General features: G+C 42.0%; 1 protein-coding gene across 1 annotated transcript in view; it reads left to right on the top strand.

Annotated features, from left to right (window-relative positions):
• Window positions 1–22,191, top strand: part of DIP2A (disco interacting protein 2 homolog A) — a 128,797-nt gene that overhangs the window by 80,005 nt on the left and 26,601 nt on the right. Inside the window, exons 15-20 of the mRNA XM_014949205.1 lie at window positions 3,467–3,531; window positions 3,856–3,949; window positions 4,398–4,517; window positions 6,341–6,455; window positions 7,616–7,755; window positions 21,243–21,379. Of these exons, the coding sequence (XP_014804691.1) occupies window positions 3,467–3,531; window positions 3,856–3,949; window positions 4,398–4,517; window positions 6,341–6,455; window positions 7,616–7,755; window positions 21,243–21,379 (671 nt within the window). The remainder of the gene's footprint in view (window positions 1–3,466; window positions 3,532–3,855; window positions 3,950–4,397; window positions 4,518–6,340; window positions 6,456–7,615; window positions 7,756–21,242; window positions 21,380–22,191) is intronic.

The raw sequence follows: 22,191 nt of genomic DNA, 5'->3' as shown, positions 1-22,191 counted from the left end.
TTCCTGTCAGGGTGGCGATCCTGCAGCTTTTCCTTGCCTCTGTTGTTGTCCCTGAATACCAGGGAAAAAATACGATTTCTGCAACTGTAATGACAGTAACTTTTCTTTTTCTTTGAAGGCTGGCCTCGTCTCATTTGGTTTGTGATTGATGGGAAGCATCTGGCAAAACCAACTAAGGACTGGCATCCACAAGTACGGGATGCCAGTGCTGAGATTGCTTACATTGAGGTGATCTAGTATAATATACCGAACTTATGGTTATTCTATTGTAGTTTGTCACAGCGTGTTTTTTTCCTTTAATCTCTTGATGCAGTAAAATAGATGACTATAATATTTTTAACAGGGGAACATGATTGTTTCCCCCAAGGTTGCCAGGCAAGCTCTCATTTGAGTGGTTGTGCTGAATCAGATTAAAGATTGAGTATAATTGACATTTTTGGATCCCTGGGACAATTGGTTTAATTGGAGTAGAGAAACAGTCAGATTTCATATGATAATTAGTGTATTCTCTGAACATAAATGTATGTTTACCTCTACCTTTTTGATTTTTTTTTAAAAACTCTCTTCATTTTTATAATAAAATATTATTTCAGTTCACTACTGTAAATTTTCTAGATTTTGTTGTTAATCTAATGCTTGTGTAAACTCTCTATTTTCAGTACAAAACAAGTAAAGAGGGCAGCACAGTGGGCATTACTATATCTCATGCTTCCATGCTGGCACATTGTCATGCATTGACTCAGGCATGTGGTTATTCAGAAGGTAAGTTAGATTGGTACAACTTTAAAATTATACTCATAGCTTTGAATATTCAGACAATTTGTTTTGCAAAATCATGTTTACTGTCTTAAAAGAACGTCAAATTAGCAGTAGTAGCTTTAACTGCAAAATGAGAGACAAACATCCTCATTCGTAGTTGATGTGATATGTGAAGGACAGTAAGAAGCCACTTATGGAATCATAATGTGTATTAAAAATTCTTAAACCTAACAGCCTTATTTCTTTTATTCAAGGGTTTGGATTTTTCAGTCTTAATAAATTTCTTAGTCAGTGGTAAGAGCTATACTGATTTTTCATCCTCTTGAAAACAGCTTTGCTACAAATTGGTATTGCCGTCTCTAGTGCATTTTGAACTAGAAGTTAGATGAACTTTATGAAGTCATAAGGTGAGATGCCCACATGCAGAGTTAGAGGAACCCTGCCATCAGAAATTGAGGGAACTTTCTTAGACTAATCCTACAGGCCATTTGAGCAGCTTGGGTCTCTTTGAAGAGCTTTGGATGCTGCCAGTTTTGGTGTATGAGCCCTGAGCTACACAGCTAGTTACTGGCCTCCAACTAGACTTTGTGCCACCAGTCACCACCCTCTGGGCCTGGATGTTCAGCCAGTTTTCAGTTGACCTCCCTGTCTGCTCATCCAGCCCATACTTCATCAGCTTCTCTGTGATGATCATACAGAGTCTGTCATAAGGTGCTGTGAAACTGCTGGCTGCTCTCTCTAGTAAATCCAGTTCTCTGCAGTTCACTTTTCCTGAAGGGTTAAAAGTAATGAGGATATGAAAGATTCACATTTCATAGAATCATAGAACAGTAAGAGGTAGGAGGGACCTTAAAGGTCATCTAGTTCCAACCCCTCTGCCATGGGCAGGGACACCTTCCGCTAGACCAGGTTGCTCAAAGCCCCATCCAACCTTCCCTTCAAGGGATGGGATATCCACAACTTGCAGTGCATCACCACTCTCAGAATAAAGAATTTCTTCCTAATATCTAATCTAAATCTACTCACTTTCAGTTTCACTACATTCACTGATACAGAGCCCCTCCGCTTCTTTATTGTAGGCTCCCTTCAGATACTGGAAGGCTGCCATACGATCTCCCCGGGGCCTTCTCTTCTCCAGGCTGAACAACCCCAACTCTCTCAGCCTGTCCTTGTAGCATAGGTGCTCCAGCCCTCTGATCATCTTTGTGTCCTTCCTCTGGACTCGTTCCAACAGATCCATGTCTTTCTTATGTTGGGGGCAGAGTAGAGGAGCAGAATCACCTCCCTTGACTTGCTGGCCACACTTTTGATGCAGCCCAGGATGCAGCTGACTTCCTGGGCAGCAAACACACATTTCTGGCTCATGTTGAGCTTCTTGTCCACCAACACCCCCAAGTGCTTCTTCTCAGGGCTACTCTCAATCCATTCTCTGCCCAACCTGTATTCGTGCTTCGGATTACCCTGACCCATATGCAGGACCTTGCACTTGGCCTGGTTGAACTTCATAAGTTTTGTACGGGTCACCTCTCAAGCCTGTCCAGGTCCCTCTGGATGGCATGCTTTTCCTCCAGTGTGTCGACCATACCACACAGCTTGATGTTGTCAGCAAACTTGTGGCGGGTGCACTCAATTGCACTGTCACCAACAAAAATGCTGAATAGTGCTGATCCCGGTACTGATCCCTGAGGAACGCCACTCATCACTGGTTTCCATATGGTCATTGAGCCGTTGACAGCAAATCTTTGAGTGCAGCCATGCAGCCAGTTCATTATTCGCCGATTCCATCAAACCCATGTCTCTCCAATTTAGAGACCAGGATGTCATGCGGGATGGTGTCAAATGCCTTGCACGAGTCCAGGTAGATGACATCAGTTTCTCTTAGCTACCAACATTGTCACACTGTTGTAGGAGGCCACCAAATTTGTCAGGCTCAATTTGCCCTCCCAATTCCTGCCTTTGCTTTCTGTGACTTGGTCAGTGTGGCTAGAGCCCTAGCTGGTGAATACCAAGGCAAATTCTTTTCCTTATGTACAGGCACGTGACTGGGACTACGTGCCAGTACTGGGACTGAGCGACTGTAGCTCTCAGTCACTCAGAGAATGAACTGATAGACGGCTGACTTAGTGAAGTGTTTTATTTATTGGGAAACAGCTGTCTACGTTCTGAAAAATGAAAAAGAACAATAAATACCCCAAGAACAATTTCTGCATCCTCAGTGATAAGCAAGCTTCACCTCATCAATAGAAGATATCCGTCTACAGTCTGAATCTTTGATTTAAAAATCTTTGATTCTATTTTTTAAAATCACATAAAGTGTTCAAATTTCTCAGATTTATCACTATATTTAAGTCTTTCAAATATAGCTGAATTTTTCCAGTTCAGCTGAAAAACTTTGCATCAAAACTAAGGTTTTGGTCTGTATATTTCATTGACAAATGTAACAAACACATGGAAGTGGTATTATAATGAAAACAGGCTCCTAAATACCTTGTAATAATCTAGTTTATAATCATAATTTAAAGATTATTGTTTTAAGTAAAATAAGACACCAGCCTAAGCAGCCAGTTATAGACAAGAAGGCATGACAACATAGCTTTGATTTCCTAGTGGTGTTGGAAGTTTCATAGTTGCTTTAAAAAAATATTGAGTTCTTAAATATTCTCATAAATATGCTTCTTAAGTCTCAGAGTTTTTCCTTCATTTTCAGCTGAAACACTAACAAATGTCTTGGATTTCAAAAGAGATGCTGGCCTTTGGCATGGAGTATTAACAGTGAGTATTTAAATGAATGAAAAAAACTGCAGCAAGTTACTTCTCTCAGAGGTTAGAGTATTGGTATCATATGTCATAATCTCTCTCAAACTTTTTATATTTCAATATTTATATTTGTCAGAATAAAGTGTTACTTTTTCATCAATAGACTGCACAGGCATAGCTTATGTTTTTACTGAGTATATACATAGTTTTCACTAGTAGTTAAATGTAAGAGTTATGCTGTAGCTGTGATTTTTTTTTTTTTTCTAAAGATCTGGTATGTGCTGTGTATTCTTCGAGTCACCTGAAAGTTGGTTTTTTTTTTTAATATTTTTCTCATAGAGTGTTATGAACAGGATGCATGTCATCAGTATTCCCTATGCATTAATGAAGGTTAATCCACTTTCCTGGATACAGAAGGTCTGCTCATACAAAGGTAACCTTAAAGTATTTTTACTTAACCCATAACTTTTTGGATGATTAAAAAAGAAAATAAATTCATTTGTTTGTATAAAATGTCTGCTGCATCTGAGGCTGCTGCTGATTTATCCAGCTAACTTTCTTTGCCACAGCTTTAGCAATCAGGTATTCCATTTCAGTACTATATGTACTGATAAATTCATTGATGAGTGATGTTGATGGCTTCTGATAGACCTTTAAAGAAACTGTGTTTCTTATCTCAGTATTTGAATATATATAGTAAACATTTAAATTCCATAGTCAAGACTATCTGGAGACACTGAGTATACACGTCATAGTTAAATATTTGGCATTTGTATTTGTTTTCTATGTTTGTAATTTGTTTCACAACAATATTTATATAACTTTATGGTTTTTCTTTATTTTGGTCTGCACACACACCTTATTATTGTTTTTATTTTCAGCCCGCGTGGCAGTAGTAAAGTCACGTGATATGCACTGGTCGCTTTTGGCTCAGAGGGATCAGAGAGATGTCAGTCTGAGCTCCTTACGAATGTTAATAGTGGCAGATGGAGCTAATCCATGTGAGTATGAATTCATTTTCTGAGTGTCAGTCTGTCGTGGTTTGGCCTCAGCCGGCAACAAGGAGCCACGTGGCCACTCTCTCGCCCTTCCCACGGCTCTGAGGGGAGAATGGGAAGAAAAAGGCAAAACTCATGGGTTGGGACAAAGGCAGTTTAACAGAACAGCAAAGGGAACAAGTAAAACAACAACACTAATAGAGGAATATAGAAACATGATTACAATACCGTCGCTCACCAACCAGACCCAGGGTGCTCCAGCCCACTGCCCCCTCCCCAGGCAGCTCCCTCCCGGCTATAGACTGGGCATGGCTGAGTGGCATGCAATAACCTGCCTCCCTGCTGGATCTTGGGGAGAATTAGCTCTATCCCCACTGGAACCAGGACGTTATCAGTCCAAGGTTAACTAAAGCACACTGTAAATCACAGAACTCTGGGTCTGCACTGTAGGAGCTCAGCAGTACTGGCTATAGTTCATCTTCAGTAAGACAGAGACAGTAGCAGTATTTCTTTGCCAAGGACACTAGGGCAAATACAGAAAACATTCTGAAGGATCTATTTCTTATATAAAGAGTAGTTGGCAATGTAATTTGAAAGAGGCTTTTAAAATTTCAAGTAAATCGTAATGCCCATTTCGAAGTAGTTCCTCGTGTATTGCATGTAGACATAAAATCTTTGAGTTGCTGTGTGTCTGATTCTGTACATGCCCCTGGGGCTTGTCTCAATCATGTGCAAGGACATAAAAATGGGAGCAGTCACAGCCTTAATTCAAAACTATGGCAGCTATTAACTAGAGTATGCAGTAGGTTCTTGCCTTTTTTTTGTCAATCATGGTGGTGGTTTACAGTAATCTGAGAAAGCAGCTGGGAGATTGTTTTCCAACAGGCAAGAATATACCTTAGTTGCTTAGTGTTGCTGTTCTCATACAACAGAAAATCAAGAGTATTTCTGATTCCTCGGAGTTGCATATTGAGAGCTCAGGAAGTTGTGATGGCAGAAGATGAAAGCTTGAAATAGTCTTGCTAAGATTATACGTGTAAGCGCTGTTTCAGAGGTGATGCTTAGAAAGTTCAGCAGTTCATTCTATAGTAAAATTCTATGTGCATGCTTGTGATACTACTGCTTGTTCATTGCTGTTTGCACTTCTTAGCTATACTTAGTTGTGTAAATTCATTTTTATAACTTCATCTTTTCATCAATGCTATACTCTTATATGAATTGACACGAAATTAAACCTAGGATGTAGTATGATCAGTGAAGTTTGCTGGTTTGCATTATGTGCTGCAATTCCACAACTGTAAAATACAAAGCTGTAGGTGAGGAGATATCCTCTTACATTTTGGGCTGAGTGCTAAAGGCCAGGTGGAGTTCTAAACTGAAGTGAAGATATGTCAGAAGCATTAGTTTCTAAATTTAGTTTCTAAATGCCTTGCTTCTGTGACCTCTATAAGAAACACGCATATAGGAACTATATAGGAAACAGACAGATACAAGGGGTAACACCCTTAGTGATAAAATGTTCTGATCACTGAAGGACTTTCCATGATGCTAAGTGTTACAGAGTGCTGCCAGAGAGTATGCAGTTGTGAATTTCATTGAGTGAGTTAGTTGTTAACCACTGGTGGGTTTTTTCCTACAAATCTAACATCTAATAATAGACTGGAATATCTAATACCTAATAACATATTGGAAAGTATATTTTTTGTGCATGGATGCAACTATATTTGTATAGCTGAGCTGAGAGTAAGCATAGACTTTGAAATCCTGCAGCACAAGCTTTCCTGCCCTTGGCAAAATGTTACCAATTGTGTGACTGTTCTTTTTAGGGTCGATATCCTCATGTGATGCATTCCTGAATGTATTTCAGTCCAGAGGTTTGAGACCAGAAGTAATCTGTCCCTGTGCTAGTTCTTCAGAGGCACTAACTGTTGCTATTCGCAGGTAATTCTCTTTTCTGAGAAGTGAACTGAAGCATTCCTTGGCTATTGAAGTGTATCGGGTGTTAAAATGGTAGTCAGAAAAGATGATTAACCACATAAAGATGCCCAAAGACGTAGACAGAGGAAGTCTGGGGCTCATGTGTATCTCCTTCCCTGAAGGATGGGTGATTTTTGTTTTGTTTTCTTTCAAAAGTTTAATATTTTATTATATTAAAAGTATTAAAAGTAGTATTATATTAAAATATTAAAAATAGTCAGCCATAAGGTTTTTTTTTTACACCACTTGGGAAAGCGAGGTCTTTTCCTCACTGATGTTGCTGGAGAACCTTTATAAAATGCCCCCCAAATCAAGACTTACTTATTTGGGAGGAAGAAAATGCTGATGTTCAGGTAATAGCTTATATACAATGTCTTGTAAACACGGGGCTAACAAAAGGCAAAAAAATACTTGTAACTGGCCTGAAAAATACCATTGAATTTCTGGATATAGCAAGAGATGCTCTGAAAAAAAGGAAATACTTTGATTATGAATAGACACATGGATGGAATATGCTGGAATTTTTTGACAGTCGTTTTGATCAAAATGTGCTTTTTCAGAAACTCAATTTCAAGAAAACTTGGGAAAAAAAAGTTTGAGATTTTGGAGAGTACTTTCTCTGGTGGGATTACTGACATTTCCCAGTTTTAAAAAAATGAACTTAAAGAACTGTTTGGGTTTTTTTACACAGCACCTGGAACCTTTTGTTCTGGTCCATCCTGAGTTGAATGATTGCACAAAATGGAGTTGTTGGTCCTCAATTCTGCTCAGAGTAAGAAGTGTCAAGCCCTCCAAACAGTTCCTCATTTTTCCTGGTGTTTAGGAAATTTAGCCTTTAAGTGCTTATTCTTGACACTTCTTTGCCCATAATAGAGCTAAATCCTCTCTGTAACATTTTAGAAAGGGGGGAAACTATTTGATGTTTTATTGTAGCTTCTTTTTCATATACTTAAAATGTGTTACCAGTCCTAACTCTTGTTTGTTTACAATAAGAGACCATTATTGCTTTTCAAAATGAGAAACCATTATTTCTCTTTACCTTAACAAGCCTGAGAGACTTGCACAGTGTTTTTGATAAACATTTTTCTGTTAATTCTTGTCTGGTTTGACTTTCTGTTTTTCAGACCTCCAGAACTGGGTGGGCCTCCTCCAGGAAAAGCAGTGTTATCTATGAATTGTCTGAGTTTTGGTGTGATAAGAGTGGATACAGAAGAGAAGCTGTCAGTGTTAACTGTACAGGATGTCGGTCAGATTATGCCTGGAGGTAGGAAAGCATTTCATTTAGACTTAAGCATAGTCCACGTATGATAACTTGTGCTGTTGACATAAATAAAAATATCAAGTGATAAATACCTTCAAGGTAGTATCACTTAACGTTTTGATGCGTTACCTAAACACCTGATGATTAAATACTGTCTCTATTAGATTGTTCAGTGTTTTCAGCAGGGATTAATCAATGATAAAACTGAATGACCATAGGTTTTGGTATGGGCAGGTGCTCTTTGCTGGTCTGCAGAGTTGTTTTATTGTTTGCTTGTTAGCATTAGTACTGACTGACATACAGGTATTTAATAACAAATACAGCAGAACAAAACATAAAGCATAGTACAAAATGCCATCTTTCATGCAGAAGTGATTATCCACAATAGAATAGAATAGGAGTAGAATAGAATAGATTAGAATAATTTCAGTTGGAAGAGACCTACAACGATCATCTAGTCCAACTGCCATAGCTCATCAGAGCTGACCAAAAGTTAAAACATGTTATTATGGGCATTGTCCAAATGCCTTTTGAACACTGACAGGCTCCTTCTCTCTACGAAGTCTGTTCTTGAGGTTGACCACCCTCTTGCCTAGTGTCCAGTCTAAATCTCCCCTGGCTCAACTTTGAACCACTCCCACATGTACTATTGCTAGATCCCAGGGAGAAAAGTTTAGCACCTCCCTTTCCACACCCTCTCCTCAAGAAGCTGTAGAGAGCAATGTGGAGAGCTTTAGAGACCCCTCAGCCTCCTTTTCTCCAAACTAGACAAGCCCAAACACCTTAGCTGCTCCTCACAGGACTTGCCTTCCAGCCCTTTCACCAGCTGTGTTGCTCCCCTCTGGAAAAATTCACTTACCTGGGATCATAGAGACTTGATGGAATACAGTCTCTTTAGGAAGGACAAGAAGAGGAGCTGACCTTTCTGTGAGAGAAGAGTTGGAATGCATGGACCTCATCTGAGGATGGATGAGGAACCAACTGAGAGCTTATAGGTTAAGGATTAAAGAGCAGACCAGTACGGATGACATTGTAATGGTGTCTGCTGTAGACTGCCTGACCAGGAGGAACAACTGTATGAGGCCTTCTGCAGACAGCTAGAAGCAGCCTCACGACATGACAGAGCATAAGCAATCCGGGAGGTTCCTGGAGAGCATCAATGATGAATTCCTAACCCAAGTGATTGGGGAGCCAATGAGGAGAGGGTCTTTGCTGACCCTCATACTCACAAATGAGGAGGCATTCATTGAGGATGTGAAGGTTGAAGGCTACATTGCTGACCCTCATACTCACAAATGAGGAGGATGTGAAGGTTGAAGGCTACGGTGATCATGAAATAGTAGAGATCAGGATCCTGAAAGAGCAGAGCAGGGTAAAAGCAAGATCACGGCTCTACCCTTCAGGAGAGCAGACTTGGGCCTCTCCAGGGAGCTGCTTGGTAGAGTCCCATGGGATAAGGCCCTGGAGGGAAGATTGGCCCAAGAAAGCTAGTTGATATTCACCAGATCACCTCCTCCAAGATCAAGAGCAGTCCATCCCAAAGAGCTGGAAGTTGGGCAAAAATGCCAGGAGTCCTGCATGGATGAACAAGTAGCTCCTGTCAGAAATCATACATAATAAGGAAGTAGACACAAGGTGAAAGCACGGGCAAGCAACATGAGGGGAATACAGAGACAATGTCTGAGTGTGCAGTGACTGAGTAAAGAAAGCCAAAGCCCAGCTAGAACTGAATCAGGGGAGGGGTGTTAAAGGCAACAGGAAGGACTTCTATAAATATGTAGGTGACAAAAGGAAGACCGGGGAAAATGTGGGCCTACTGCTGAATGAGGAAGATAATCCAGCAAAACAGAACATGGAAAAGGCTGAGATATACTGAATGCCACCTTCATCTCAGTCTGTACCATACAGACTGCCTGGCAGAAATCCCAGGCCCTGGAGACCTGGGGGAAAGTCTGAAGCAAGGAAGACATAGCCTCGGTAGAAGAGATGGAGTTCAGTAATACTTTAACAAACAAAACATGCACAAGTCCATGGGCCCTGATGGGATTCAACCCATGAGTGCTGAGGGAGCTGTTTGATGTCATTGTGAGGCCACTCTTAACAATCTTTCAATGACCATAGTGACTGGGAGAAGTGCCTGAGGACTCAAGGAAATCAGATGTCACTCCTGTCTTCAAGAAGAAGAATCCAGGGAACTACAGGCTAGCCGGTCTCACCTCAAACCCTCGGAAGGTGATGGAACAGCTAATTCAGGAAACACTTTTCTCAGGCACATGGAGGACAAGAAAGTAGTCGGGAATAGTCAGCATGGTTTCACCAAGGAGAAGTCACGCTTCACCCACCTGATTGCCTTCTATGATGAAGTGACTGGCTTGGTAGATGAGAGGAGAGCAGTAGACATTGTCTATCTTGACCTTAGGTTTTAAAAACTGTCACCTTTTAGATCCTCACAGAGAAGCTGATGGAGTATGGGCTGGATGAACAGACAGGGAGATGGTGAAAACTGGTGAACAACCAGACCCAGAGGGTGGTAGTTGGGGGCACAAAGTCTAGTTGCAGGCCAGTAACTAGCTGTTAGGGCTCAATACTAGCTCCAGTTCTGTTGAGCATCTTCATTAATGATCTGGGTGATGGGGCAGCATGTATCCTCAGCAAGTTTGGCTAATGCACCAGGGGGTTATGTTGCCATCCAGAGGGACCTCAACAGGCTGAGGGAATGATCTGACAGGAACCTTGTGAAGTTCAACAAGGACAAACACAAAGTCCTTCCCCCTGGGGAGGAATAGCCCCATGCATCAGGATGTGCTGGGAGCCAACCATCTGGAGAGCAGCTTTGCAGAAAGGGCCCTGGGGTTTATGATGGCCACAAAGTTGTACATGACCCAGCTATGTGCCCTTGTGGCAAGGAAGGCTAATGGTACACTGGGCAGCATTAGAAGGAGTGTTGTCAGCAGGCCAAGGGAGGTGAGTCTTCCCCTGTATTCAGCCCTGGTGAGGCCACAACCTGCAGTACTGTGTCTATTTCTGGGCTCTCTGCTGCGAGAGGTGGAGCTACTGAAGTGAGTCCAGCAAAGGATCATTAAGATGATTAAGAGTATTGCAGTGTATGAGAAGCTGAGAGAGCTGGGACTGTTCAGCCTGGAAGAGAACAGGATAGGGGGGGAAATTCGTCATCATGTACAAATGTCAAAAGGGACATTACAGGGAAAACTGAGTCAGGCTCTTTCAATGGTGTCCCATGACAGAACAGGAGCCAGTGGACACAAACTGAAACACATGAGCTTCCCTCTGAACAGAAGGAAAAATTTTTTCCACTGTGAGGGTGACAGCACTGGAATGGATTGCCAAGAGAGGTTGTGGAGTCTCCATCCTTGGAGATACTGAAAAGCTGTCTGGATGTAATCCTGGGCAACTGGCTCTAGGTAGCGCTGCTTGAGCTGAGGGGTTGAACCAGAGGACCTCCAGAGGTCCCTTCCAACCTCAACAATTCTGAGAGTCCCAGACTCTGGATATCCCACCAAACTGTCCAGTTCTGGGTTACCCTCAGTTTCTTAATGACATCTATTTGCAACACTGTGCTTTTTAAAGTAGTTAGATACTGGCATTGTTCCCCAGCCCATTAAGTTGATTGTAGCAAGGAGAATTTATCCTTTATCCCTTTTGTTTTCTTTTGAGGCTAGGCTGCTGAGGCATGTATTACTTGTTGAGAAGGCTCAGAAAGAGTGCCAAACCAGACCTAAGACTCTGGACAATGACTGGGATCTGTGTCCTGAAAAACCACTTAATGCCTTCTACTGCAGAAGTGAAGATTGCAACATTTAGGCTGGTAGCGTAATGCTCCCTCGCACTATCCAAGGGTACCACTAGCTTCAGGCCTGTCCTTATGTAGTCCTGGATGTGCTCGGAGAGGATGAGACAGATTTTATCTTATTTTTTTTTAAATTCTCCTTACTCCTTCAGGTTTACTGTGTAGTGACCACAGAACCCGATTCATTCTGGTCATGGCCTTAGCACCTGTGGCTTTGCTATTCTTCATCCCATTATGAGTCTCATGCCTTGCTGAGCTGTGGTTACAAAGCCTGCCTCTCTGTATTTGCTCAAGGTAAAGATGAAGGGGAGAGCCATCTTGTGTCGTTCCAGCAACCACCTCTTCTCTGTACATCAAGGCCCTCATGAGTAATAGGAAGCAGACACCTTTCCAGTCTGCAGACAAAAAATTCAACCATCGTGTAGCAAGTGGTACTGATCTTGTTTCATTTACCTCATTAATCACAGAATCATAGAATGGTTCGGGTTGGAAGGGACCTTAAAGATCATCAAGTTCCAACCCCTCTGCGATGGCCAGGGACATCTCCACTAGAGCAGGTTGCTCAAAGCCCCATCCAGCCTGGCCTTGAATGTCTCCAGAAATGGGGCAGTCACAGCTTGTCTGGGCAACCTGTTCCAGTGCTTCAGCACCTCACAGTAAAGAACTTCTTCCTGGTATCTAGTCTAAATCTCCCCCCTTTCAGTTTGAAGCCATTGCCCCTTGTCCTGTCGCTCCACTCCCTGGCAAGGAGTCCCTACCCATCTCTCCTGTAGGCTCCCTTTGGTACTGGAAGGCTGCTGTAAGGTCTCCCTGGAATCTTCTTTTCTCCAGGCTGAACAACCCCAACTCTCTCAGCCTGTCCTCGTAGCATAGGTGCTCCAGCCCTCTGATCATCTTCATGGCCCTTTGCTGGACTCGTTCCAACAGGTCCACGTCCTTCCTATGCTGAGGACTCCAGAGCTGGACGCAGGTGGGGTTTCGCCAGAGCAGAGTAGAGGGGCAGAATCACCTCCCTCGACCTGCTGGCCACACTTCTCTTGATGCAGCCCAGGATGCGGCTCACTTTCTGGCTCATGTTGAGCTTCTTGTCCACTAAAACCCCCAAGTCCTCCTCAGGGCTGCTCTCAGTCCACTCTGCGTCCAACCCGTATTTATGCCTGGGATTGTCATGACCCATGTGCAGGATCTTGCACTTGGCCTTGTTGAACTTCATGAGGTTTGCATGGGCCCAACTCTCAAGCCTGTCAAGGTCCCTTGGGAAGGCATCCCTTCCCTCCAGCGTGTTGATCACACCACACAGCTTGGTGTCATCAGCAAAGTTGCTGAGGGTGCACTCTATCCCACTGTCCATGTCTCTGACAAAGATGTTCAACAGCACGGGTCCCAGTAGTGACCCATGAGGAACACCAGTCGTGACTGGTTTCCGCTTCGACTTTGAGCCATTGAGTGTTCCTATGCTGAGGACTCCAGAGCTGGACGCAGGTGGGGTTTCGCCAGAGCAGAGTAGAGGGGCAGAATCACCTCCCTCGACCTGCTGGCCACACTTCTCTTGATGCAGCCCAGGATGCGGCTCACTTTCTGGCTCATGTTGAGCTTCTTGTCCACTAAAACCCCCAAGTCCTCCTCAAGGCTGCTCTCAGTCCACTCTGCGTCCAACCCGTATTTATGCCTGGGATTGTCATGACCCATGTGCAGGATCTTGCACTTGGCCTTGTTGAACTTCATGAGGTTTGCATGGGCCCAACTCTCAAGCCTGTCAAGGTCCCTTGGGAAGGCATCCCTTCCCTCCAGCGTGTTGATCACACCACACAGCTTGGTGTCATCAGCAAAGTTGCTGAGGGTGCACTCTATCCCACTGTCCATGTCTCTGACAAAGATGTTCAACAGCACGGGTCCCAGTAGTGACCCATGAGGAACACCAGTCGTGACTGGTTTCCGCTTCGACTTTGAGCCATTGACCGCAACCCTTTGAGTGTGGCCATCTAGCCAGTTCCTCATCCACTGAGTGTGCCACCCATCAAATCCATGTGTCTCCAATTTCAAGACCACTATGTTTTTTGGGACAGTGTCAAACGCTTTGCCTAAGTCCAGCTAGATGATGTCTGTTACCCTGCCCTTATCTACCAACTTAGAAGGCCACCAAGCTTTTCAGCATGACTTGCCCTTGGTGAAGCCATGTTGGCTGTCACCAATCAAGTCCTTATCTTCCAAGGGCATTAGCAGAGATTCCAGGAGGATTAGCTCCATGATCTTGGCGAACACAGAGGTGAGACTGACCGGCCTGTAGTTTCCCAGGTCTTCCTTTTTTCCCCTTTTTGAAAATGGGGGTTATGTTTCCCCTTTTCCAGTCAGCGGGACCTTCATCGGACTGCCATGACTTTTCAAATATAATGGAAAGCGGCTTAGCAACTTCATCCGCCAGCTCCCTCCAGACCCAAGGGTGGATTTCGTCAGGTTCCATAGACTTATGTCCCTTCAGGCTCCTCAGAAGGTCTCAAACCTGCTCTTCTCCTACGGTGGATGGTTCCTCATTCTCATCACCCCTGGTTTTGCGTGGTCCTTCAACTCAGGAAGTGTGAGGAGAGAGGCTGGCAGCGAAGACCAAGGCAAAAAAGTTCTTGCAAACCTCAGCCTTCTCCTTGCCTGTCAATACCAATTTGCCATTCTTGCTCGTCAGGGGAGGCATGCTGTCTTTAACCTTCCTTCTCCGGTTGCCATACCTGTAGAAGCCCTTCTTGTCATTCTTAGCATCCCTCGCCAGGTCCGGGTCCAGCCGCGCCTTGACCTTCCTGACCTCATCCCTACATAACCGGGCAGCATCCCTATACTTTTGCCAGGATGCCTGGTCCTGCCTGAACTGCCTGGGCGGTTCCTTCTTGCCTTTCAGTTTGACCAGCAGGTACCAACTCAGCCATGCTGGTCTCTTCCCTTTCTTGCTTGATTTCTTGCACCTGGGGATTGAGATCTCTGGTGCTCTATGGAAAGCATCCTTAAAGATGTGCCAGCTCTGTTCTGCCCCCTTGTCCCCGAGGACTGTTTTCCAGGGGGTCCTTTTTGACTAACTCCTTGAAGAGCTGGAGGTGTGCTTTCCTAAAATTCAGGGTCCTGACAACACTCCTTGTCTGTTGCGGATCCCATAGGACTGTGAACTCCACCAGGGCATGATTGCTGTAGCCCCGGCTGTCTCCAAGCTTGACATCTCTGATGAGCTCACGTGCATTGGTGACTATCAGGTCTAGTATCACATCCCCTCGGGCAGGGCTGTCTATTTCCTGTATTAGGAAGTTATCATCAAGGCACTCCAGGAGGCTCCTGGATTGTCTGCAGCTCACCCTCTTACTATTGGGTGGCTGAAATCCCCCAGCAGGACGAGAGCCTTTGAGCAGGATGCCTCCTGTAGCTGGGGTAAGAAGGCTTTATCAGTAGGCTCCTCTTGATCAGGTGGCCAGTGGTAGACACCAACCACAAGATCCCCCTTGTTAAACTTGTCTGCAAAGACCCAGAAGATGGTCAGCTGTAGCTGGATTATCTGTCTCCACAGAATGGTTATTTTTAAACTTCAACTAGAATACATATGTGATGTACTACTACTGCTGTCTGGTTTCGTTGTTCTGTTGACTGATGTCCTCTTCAATTTACTGAAATATAGCTGTGCTCCCAATCCTCTTCTTAGATTACGAGTTAGTCACAGGAACACGGAGGGAACAAGTTTGCATGCCCTTTAGGTAGTAATGGATCCTTTGGTGAACCGACTGAGGTTGAACTGTATGTTGGTCCGGTTTTTGAGAGTTCAAAAAAGTGGTATTTGATGCAGGATCAATTAAAATTGTTCTCTGGATCAATTTATCACATGGACATCCTCCTGGCTTTGCTGTAGATGTGCTGTCTGGGCTGAGTGTGCTTGACTACACTAGGGCACAAAGCAGCCTACAGTTGTGTTGCACTTTAAGCTGCTCTTCATATTCAACAATTACAGCTGTAAGTCCACTTGCTTCATTTTCTCTAGTCCTTTTGCTCAGTGGCAGGTTCAAGTCTGCCTTATGATGTTGGAAGAATTACCTCTGTGTTTGCAAGTAAGTCATTTCACCTTCCCCTTCTGTGTAAGTTGCTAATGAAAAATGTGTCCCTGTCCTTGTGAAATGCTTAATTGGGTCGCAAGAGGAATCTTTGACAAAACTCATTCTCTTTTGTCAAATGCCTTGGAGCGTTGTATGGCAAATCTAATGGGCCCTTCTGGTTTAGGATGCCATTGACAGATTATTGACAACACTACCAGGACTTTCTACATTAGTAAGAAACATGGAGTGACTGGTGTGATTGTGTGTGGGAAGAATACTTACCTGTGTAGCCATTTAGTGCCTCTAAGTGGTATTGATGGCTATTGTTATTTTAAAATATAGTAGTAAGTGACAAAACTACTTGTAGGTTAAACAGAAGTTGGGCATCTTACTGAATTAGCTCTTTTAGAACTCTGATCACCATTGGGCTATCAGTATCTGGGGCAGATTAGCTTCAATATGACCAAATAATAAAAATTCCAGGTTTAAGGTATATTTTAGTGAAATTTCTCTGTACATTCATTATGTCAGAACATAGGTAATAGAATTCTTTCTAGAGAATAATCCAATTACTTTGTTCCCTGTGACTGTCTCTTAAAAAAAAATGTATAAGCTTTCAGAGTAGGAGGAAAATAAAAAGGCTAGTAGTTATTTATAGTTGCGTGCCAAATGAAAAGAAATCAATGGCTTAAGGAAATCAATGACTTATTTTCAAATGAGTCTGCATGTACATTCTAATAGTGGATATACTTGTGCTTTACTTTGTAAGATTTATGCTTTTTCTTGTGTGGTATTCGTGGAGGATGTACTTTGTCCATTTGCATTTGGTGTTTGGCATACAGGAGAGAACATACCACCATTTCCTTTCCTGATAGTTGCCCTCTTTAATTACTCTGCTGACGGAGTCTTGCTCTTTGTCTGGTTCTAGGTTTCTTTTCTTTCCTTAGGTTGCTGAGCTTTCACCAAAGGCCTAATTTGAGTCAGATGCCATCCATGGCTTTGTTCCATCTTCTGGATCTGCGTTGAATACATTTCACATCTTAGAAGTAACTACATGCCCTAGTCTTTCAAACATTTTACAATGTAAGAGCTCACATTCCTGAAGTTTGTTTGGTCAAATGTGCTGTGAAAGTAGTCTCCTAGCCAAGAACTGGTAGTCATGCTGAGACTTGCTCAGTCAAGCCAAATTATTTTGATCTTATTACCCTTGAAGGTCCCTGGCATACTTTATTCGAGAACCAGCTGGTTAAAAGGTCATGGATAAAATGTGCAATTTCACCTTCTTTTTGTTCAGATCTTGCTATTTGTTTTGAGATACTGAGCTCACCTGCTCAGGAGATCTTATTCAACAGACCCCTCAGCGCCAGGACCTCATGTCACTGCTGTTTAACCTGTTGGCCACTCTTGATGCCACATTCTCTTCAGCCTTGGCTATTCACTTTCATTATCTACTGTGAATGCTAGTCACAAGAGCCACCAGAAAAGTGCAAGCATCCACAAAGAAATCTTCCTGTCAAAGATAGCAGGGGAATTCTGAAGAGAGACTCTAGTATGCATTCCCCTGGAATCTTCTCTGCAGCTCCTGAAGGGATGATGTTTTACTGCAACTGTTGAACACCTTGGGCTATTTTGCATGGATTCTGTCTGGGACTGACATTGCTAAGAAGCAATATTTGGCTCATAACAATCTTTATTTTATTTTTTCAAATTGGATTGGTAAAGATTGTAAGGAGAGTAACAAACCTCTCTTCTTCTGCCTATTTTGTGCCTCCAAATTTCCCGGCAACAGGCATGCGACTGTCATGTCATGGAACGTTATTATACCTTATGCTTGCACCTGGATATGGATGCTCACAGTATTCAATCAAGTTTGCCTCCCTGCTACTTCCTGTCTAAATGTTTCCATTCTTACAGAGGGATCCTTCTCGCATTCCTTCTTTGTCGGAGGAGTAACCTTCTCTAATCCAGAAGATCTATATCCCTATAGCTCTTAATCATACAAAGCTTGGTTCATAGAAAGAGTGCTGCAGCAGCTACTTGCTTATACTCAAACTTTGGGTTCATGCCAGATCTAAGGCTTCTGCAAGATGAACGTATGCATATACAGTTTAAAGTTCTGGACTGTGACTGCATTCAGTTTCTGTCCCAGAAGTTCAAGGAGAATGGTTCAAATTTCTCAAATGGCAGGATGCTTACTTTGTCTCTAGTCTATGGATGTCGTGGATGTTACTGTTTCCTCTGTCCATGTCTCAGCAAACATTTTTCTCAGGTTCTGGTAGTTATCGTGACGCATCTTCACTGCAGAGGAATCTGGTTCCTTTTTCTCAGTGCCTGATTTGTGAAAGAAGTTGCTACTACAGAACAACTTTGTGAAGCTTTCAGATTGTGAAGTGAGATAGCAGTACCTCATTCCCACCAAGTCCTTAGAATTCATCATAGTAATCAATTCTGTGTGTTCCACTTCTCCTTCAGTCTTTCACACTATCACACAACAGCCTGCCACTGCAGAACTTCTCTTGGAGATCTCTGGCGATGTGTACCCTCTTGATGAGACACTGTCTTCCAATTTAAATGTGCTCTGGATTATTGTGTGGCCACCTTTAGAGTTTAAATTCTTGTTCATCAGTATCTAGGAAGTTGGCTTGCTTTATGCCTGTTGCCTTTCCCAGAAGAGCAGGGAAGGATTCATGTCCTTGCATTGGACATCTCTGTATGCTGTTTTTTTTCAAAGACTAGGTTTCTCTGCAAATACATTCCAAATGGTGGTAGAGGCATTTATCGTAGCCTTTAAGTATTTTACCTAAGGCTTCATGCTTCTAGAACAGAAGTTACAACTAAAGACTATAGTGCAAGGAGGGCTCTTCTGTTTTTATTCTCACAGAACCAGGCATTTTAGTAAGACTTGCTACAAGAAGATGCTGGACTGTTGCTGCTGCTGTTGGCACACAGTAACAATCCAAATTGATATCAGTTGCATGCAGATCCACTATGAAACTGCAGAAGTGGAACAAGAGAGCAGTTTCTAACACTCATCAGGCACCTTTGGTAGTGCAGGCTTCTGACATTCTTCTTGCATTCATGCTGTGCTGGTCTTGAAACATCCAAAGCTTAATCCAGACTTTGGTCGGGCATCAGTGTGGTCATTTGTTTGCGCAGTAGGATTCTCATCCTCTGCCAGAAATCTCATGGCAGGGCTAACTGCTGAGAGTCACCTTCTATAAGAATGTACATGTGGACGCATTTGAAGAAAGAAACCTTTCTTATCAGTAATCAGTGTTCTTTGTGATGTGTCCACATGTACATTCCTTTCCCATCTGCTTTTCCCTTCTCTCTAATTCTTTTTCAGATGCAATGCTGTTAAGAGAGACTGAAATGGTGGTAGATGCACTCTCTTGTATGTCACACATGAAGCAGGAAAAGAAGGAGAAGCAAGAGTACAGGCTCTACAGATAACTGCAAAAGGAAAACCTTGCAGTATCACATGACAGGGCAGAACTATGCCTGCTGTTAGAATGTACGTGTAGACTACCTGTATCATACATTGGTTACTGGTAAGTATTTTTTTTAACTTGACCAGGGTGGTAGTATTGTCCTTGGTCTTCATGGATAGAGCATCATTTGGGGACTAATCTGTTGGTTTCTCCATGTTTGTGAGTTGAGGACTGTAGCATTTGTGTATGCATACAAATTGTTGCACTCTCTCCAGTTACTGACACTTTGGTCGGCATCATTGCTGAAGCATTACAATACAGAGTTCTTAGATTAACACGAGTTATTTCCTTTGTTAACAAACTACTTATTCTGTCTCAATTTGCCATTAAGTAGCCTTTTTTTCCAGTTTCTCCGCCTAAATTGCAAAATGCATTTTTTGCACGACTCTTAGTTCATACTGTATAATTTAATTCCAACTTTCTAGTTCATACATATAATTTTCAGCAACTGAAACTGTTGTTCTAATTTGGACTTGGACCTGTACCAGCTTTTGAGTGGCATTGCCTTATTTGGTCACCAAAGGTTATCATTGTGTGGTTCCAAACACTTTAATAATAAATGCTAGTTGTTCTGATATTTTTTATGAAACCAAGATAATTTAGAGGATGATCTGTTGGTAGGGTGAATTATTTTCTGTCTTATTCAGATGTAAGAACTGAAGACTTCTCTGAGATTAGAAAATGTACCTATGAACCTATTCTACCAGAAGAGTTCTTGGTCCATGCTTGCAGCAGAGCTGGGTTTTCATTTGTTAGTATTAAAGGAAATGTGCTGCTTTCCATATATGATTTCTCGTCATGCTAGTTGAACAGTGGTAGAAGTAAGGGCTATCTGTGTATCACTTAAGAATGGCTAAATTAGAAAACAGTAATGCAGAGTTTCATAGTGGCTGTTGTAAGACTTACCTGGGTTTCCCATCTGACCTATGTTCCATGGCCAAAACATTAAAAAAATCCTAATAGAAATAAACGGACTACATAAATTTCTGATATCTCTGGGGTCTCATGGTTGTTTTCTTTGATGTAGTAGATATGACTGCAAACTACTCTGGTAATCTGAGTTGGGAGCCGATGCAATGGGAAAGGGAAGAACATTAGTTTATGGCATAGTCTGTGTTATTTTTTCAAAGGCTTTATTTATTTTCTATTGACCCAGATAGTAATTTTTATTTCTTTGTTAATCTTAAGTGCTAAGCTAAACTTCCTTGTTTCATCATGTCTTTTCCCTTCATATCCTTTTTCCTTGACCTTTGGGATTAGGAAACATCAAATCCAGACTGCTTAAGCAAGGGCTCTACTTAGCCACAGAAACCTCTGAGAAAATAGTGGTGTCAGAAGTAAAATATATCCAGTGGTTTAGTGTAATATTTGGTTTACAGGCATGTATATCCTTGGTTAGGAATAAGAAAATTTCAGTGTAGTAGGACTTCTGAGAAGAAAAATTGGTAAGGATAATAGCAGTAGAACCTTTATGAAACACAAAACTTTTAATTTAGAGTTGAAAAAGGTGATCAAACTGAAGACAGGGAAGAGATAAAATGTAGTCACAGGAGTAAGTTTAGTAAGGGACAACTCTGTGAGATGAGTTGTCTGTGGTCTCCAGATAATAGCTGGCAGACTGGCCTGCTTTAAAAGAAGGAGGGACATAACGCAGAGAAATCATTGACCTGACAGTGAGAGAATAAAATGGCCTAGTTTTCTCTACACTTCTAATGTGTTTCCTACATAACTTAATGGATGATGGTATGAATACCTAAGTGTGCAATAAATAAAAGGAATAGTACATCTGTAATTTGTATCTTCTTATTTTTCATCTTTATTCTCATATATGTTTGTACTTGATCAAACCATCTGCCTTTATGTTGAAAAATAATTGGTACAGTTTTGGATTCAATTGCAGCTGATGCGTAGGTTATGAAGCACTGTAAGAAAAAAAAATCACATTTGTGAACTTGCATCTTTAATTATCACACAGGCTGTCAAAAAGATAGAGCTCTTGCATGCTGTGTTTTTGCTGTAACTGATAGATAATTGATAATAAAATCTTTATTTACCTGTCAGTGGCAAAGCAACTTCTGCATCAGCTGCTGAGACACACCAATGCTATGATTCTATGTTCTTCCTTTCCTTTAGCAAATGTGTGTGTTGTGAAGGTGGATGGGACTCCTTATCTGTGCAAAGCTGATGAGGTTGGAGAAATATGTGTGAATTCAGGTGCAACTGGGATGGCATATTTCGGCCTCCTCGGAATCACCAAGAATGTGTTTGAGGTTTGTATTTCTCTTTGTAATGTAAAGTTTCAGTGTTGCATTTCTGGTATTTCTTCTTGGAAATAAACTTATTTGTTCCTTAAACTTTGTTTTTTATTAGAAAAACCCTAGCCATATAAACTTTACTTCATTCTTGATCAGAGCTCAAAATTCTGTCTCTTATAACCAAAAATACAAAGCACCTCTATATTCTGCAATCTAGTGTTGTGCCTCTGTTAGCACTAAGTTCATCTTAGTTCTGTACTAACACAGCAGTCTTATGTAAAGATACTTGAAGACATCTCAAGTTTATTGGTGCACATCTTGGATATAGAGTAAGAAATTAGTTTGGTATTTGTGAGCTTCTCCATGCAATCAAAATGCATTTTTTAAGATATAATAAATTATTTAGAAAAGCTTCCTTTATGTATTGCAAACAGTATGTGCTTTTCAAAATGAACTTTAGCGTTGATTTGCTGTAATGCTTAGAACACTAAACATTTTGCTGTTGGATATATGATATCATATTCCTAGGTATATGGAAGAAGAGATAGTAAGGAAGATAGCATAAGAGTCGTAAGCCTTGTAGTTTGTCAAAGTAAAGGAAAAGTGATCTTTCTACCCAGATTTTTCCTCACAGTGGTATCCCAGTTTCATGTTTTCCTTCTTCTGGCAAGAAAGGAGTGAAAGTCAGAGTACAAAGTAGTGTTACACTGGGCAGCAGTTTGAAGCTTCAGCTGCAGTATGGAGTTCTACCAGAGAGATGAAAGAAATCCTAACCATAGTCTTCCCTTTTAAAAAAAGTTTTTTCTGTCAGCTTGCCAAGCCTCAAC

The sequence above is a fragment of the Calidris pugnax genome, unplaced genomic scaffold (genome assembly GCF_001431845.1).
Source record: "Calidris pugnax isolate Ruff unplaced genomic scaffold, ASM143184v1 scaffold75, whole genome shotgun sequence".
Classification (NCBI taxonomy): domain Eukaryota; kingdom Metazoa; phylum Chordata; class Aves; order Charadriiformes; family Scolopacidae; genus Calidris; species Calidris pugnax.
Note: the sequence above shows the minus strand (reverse complement) of the source record. Positions and strands in the feature narration are given on the sequence as shown.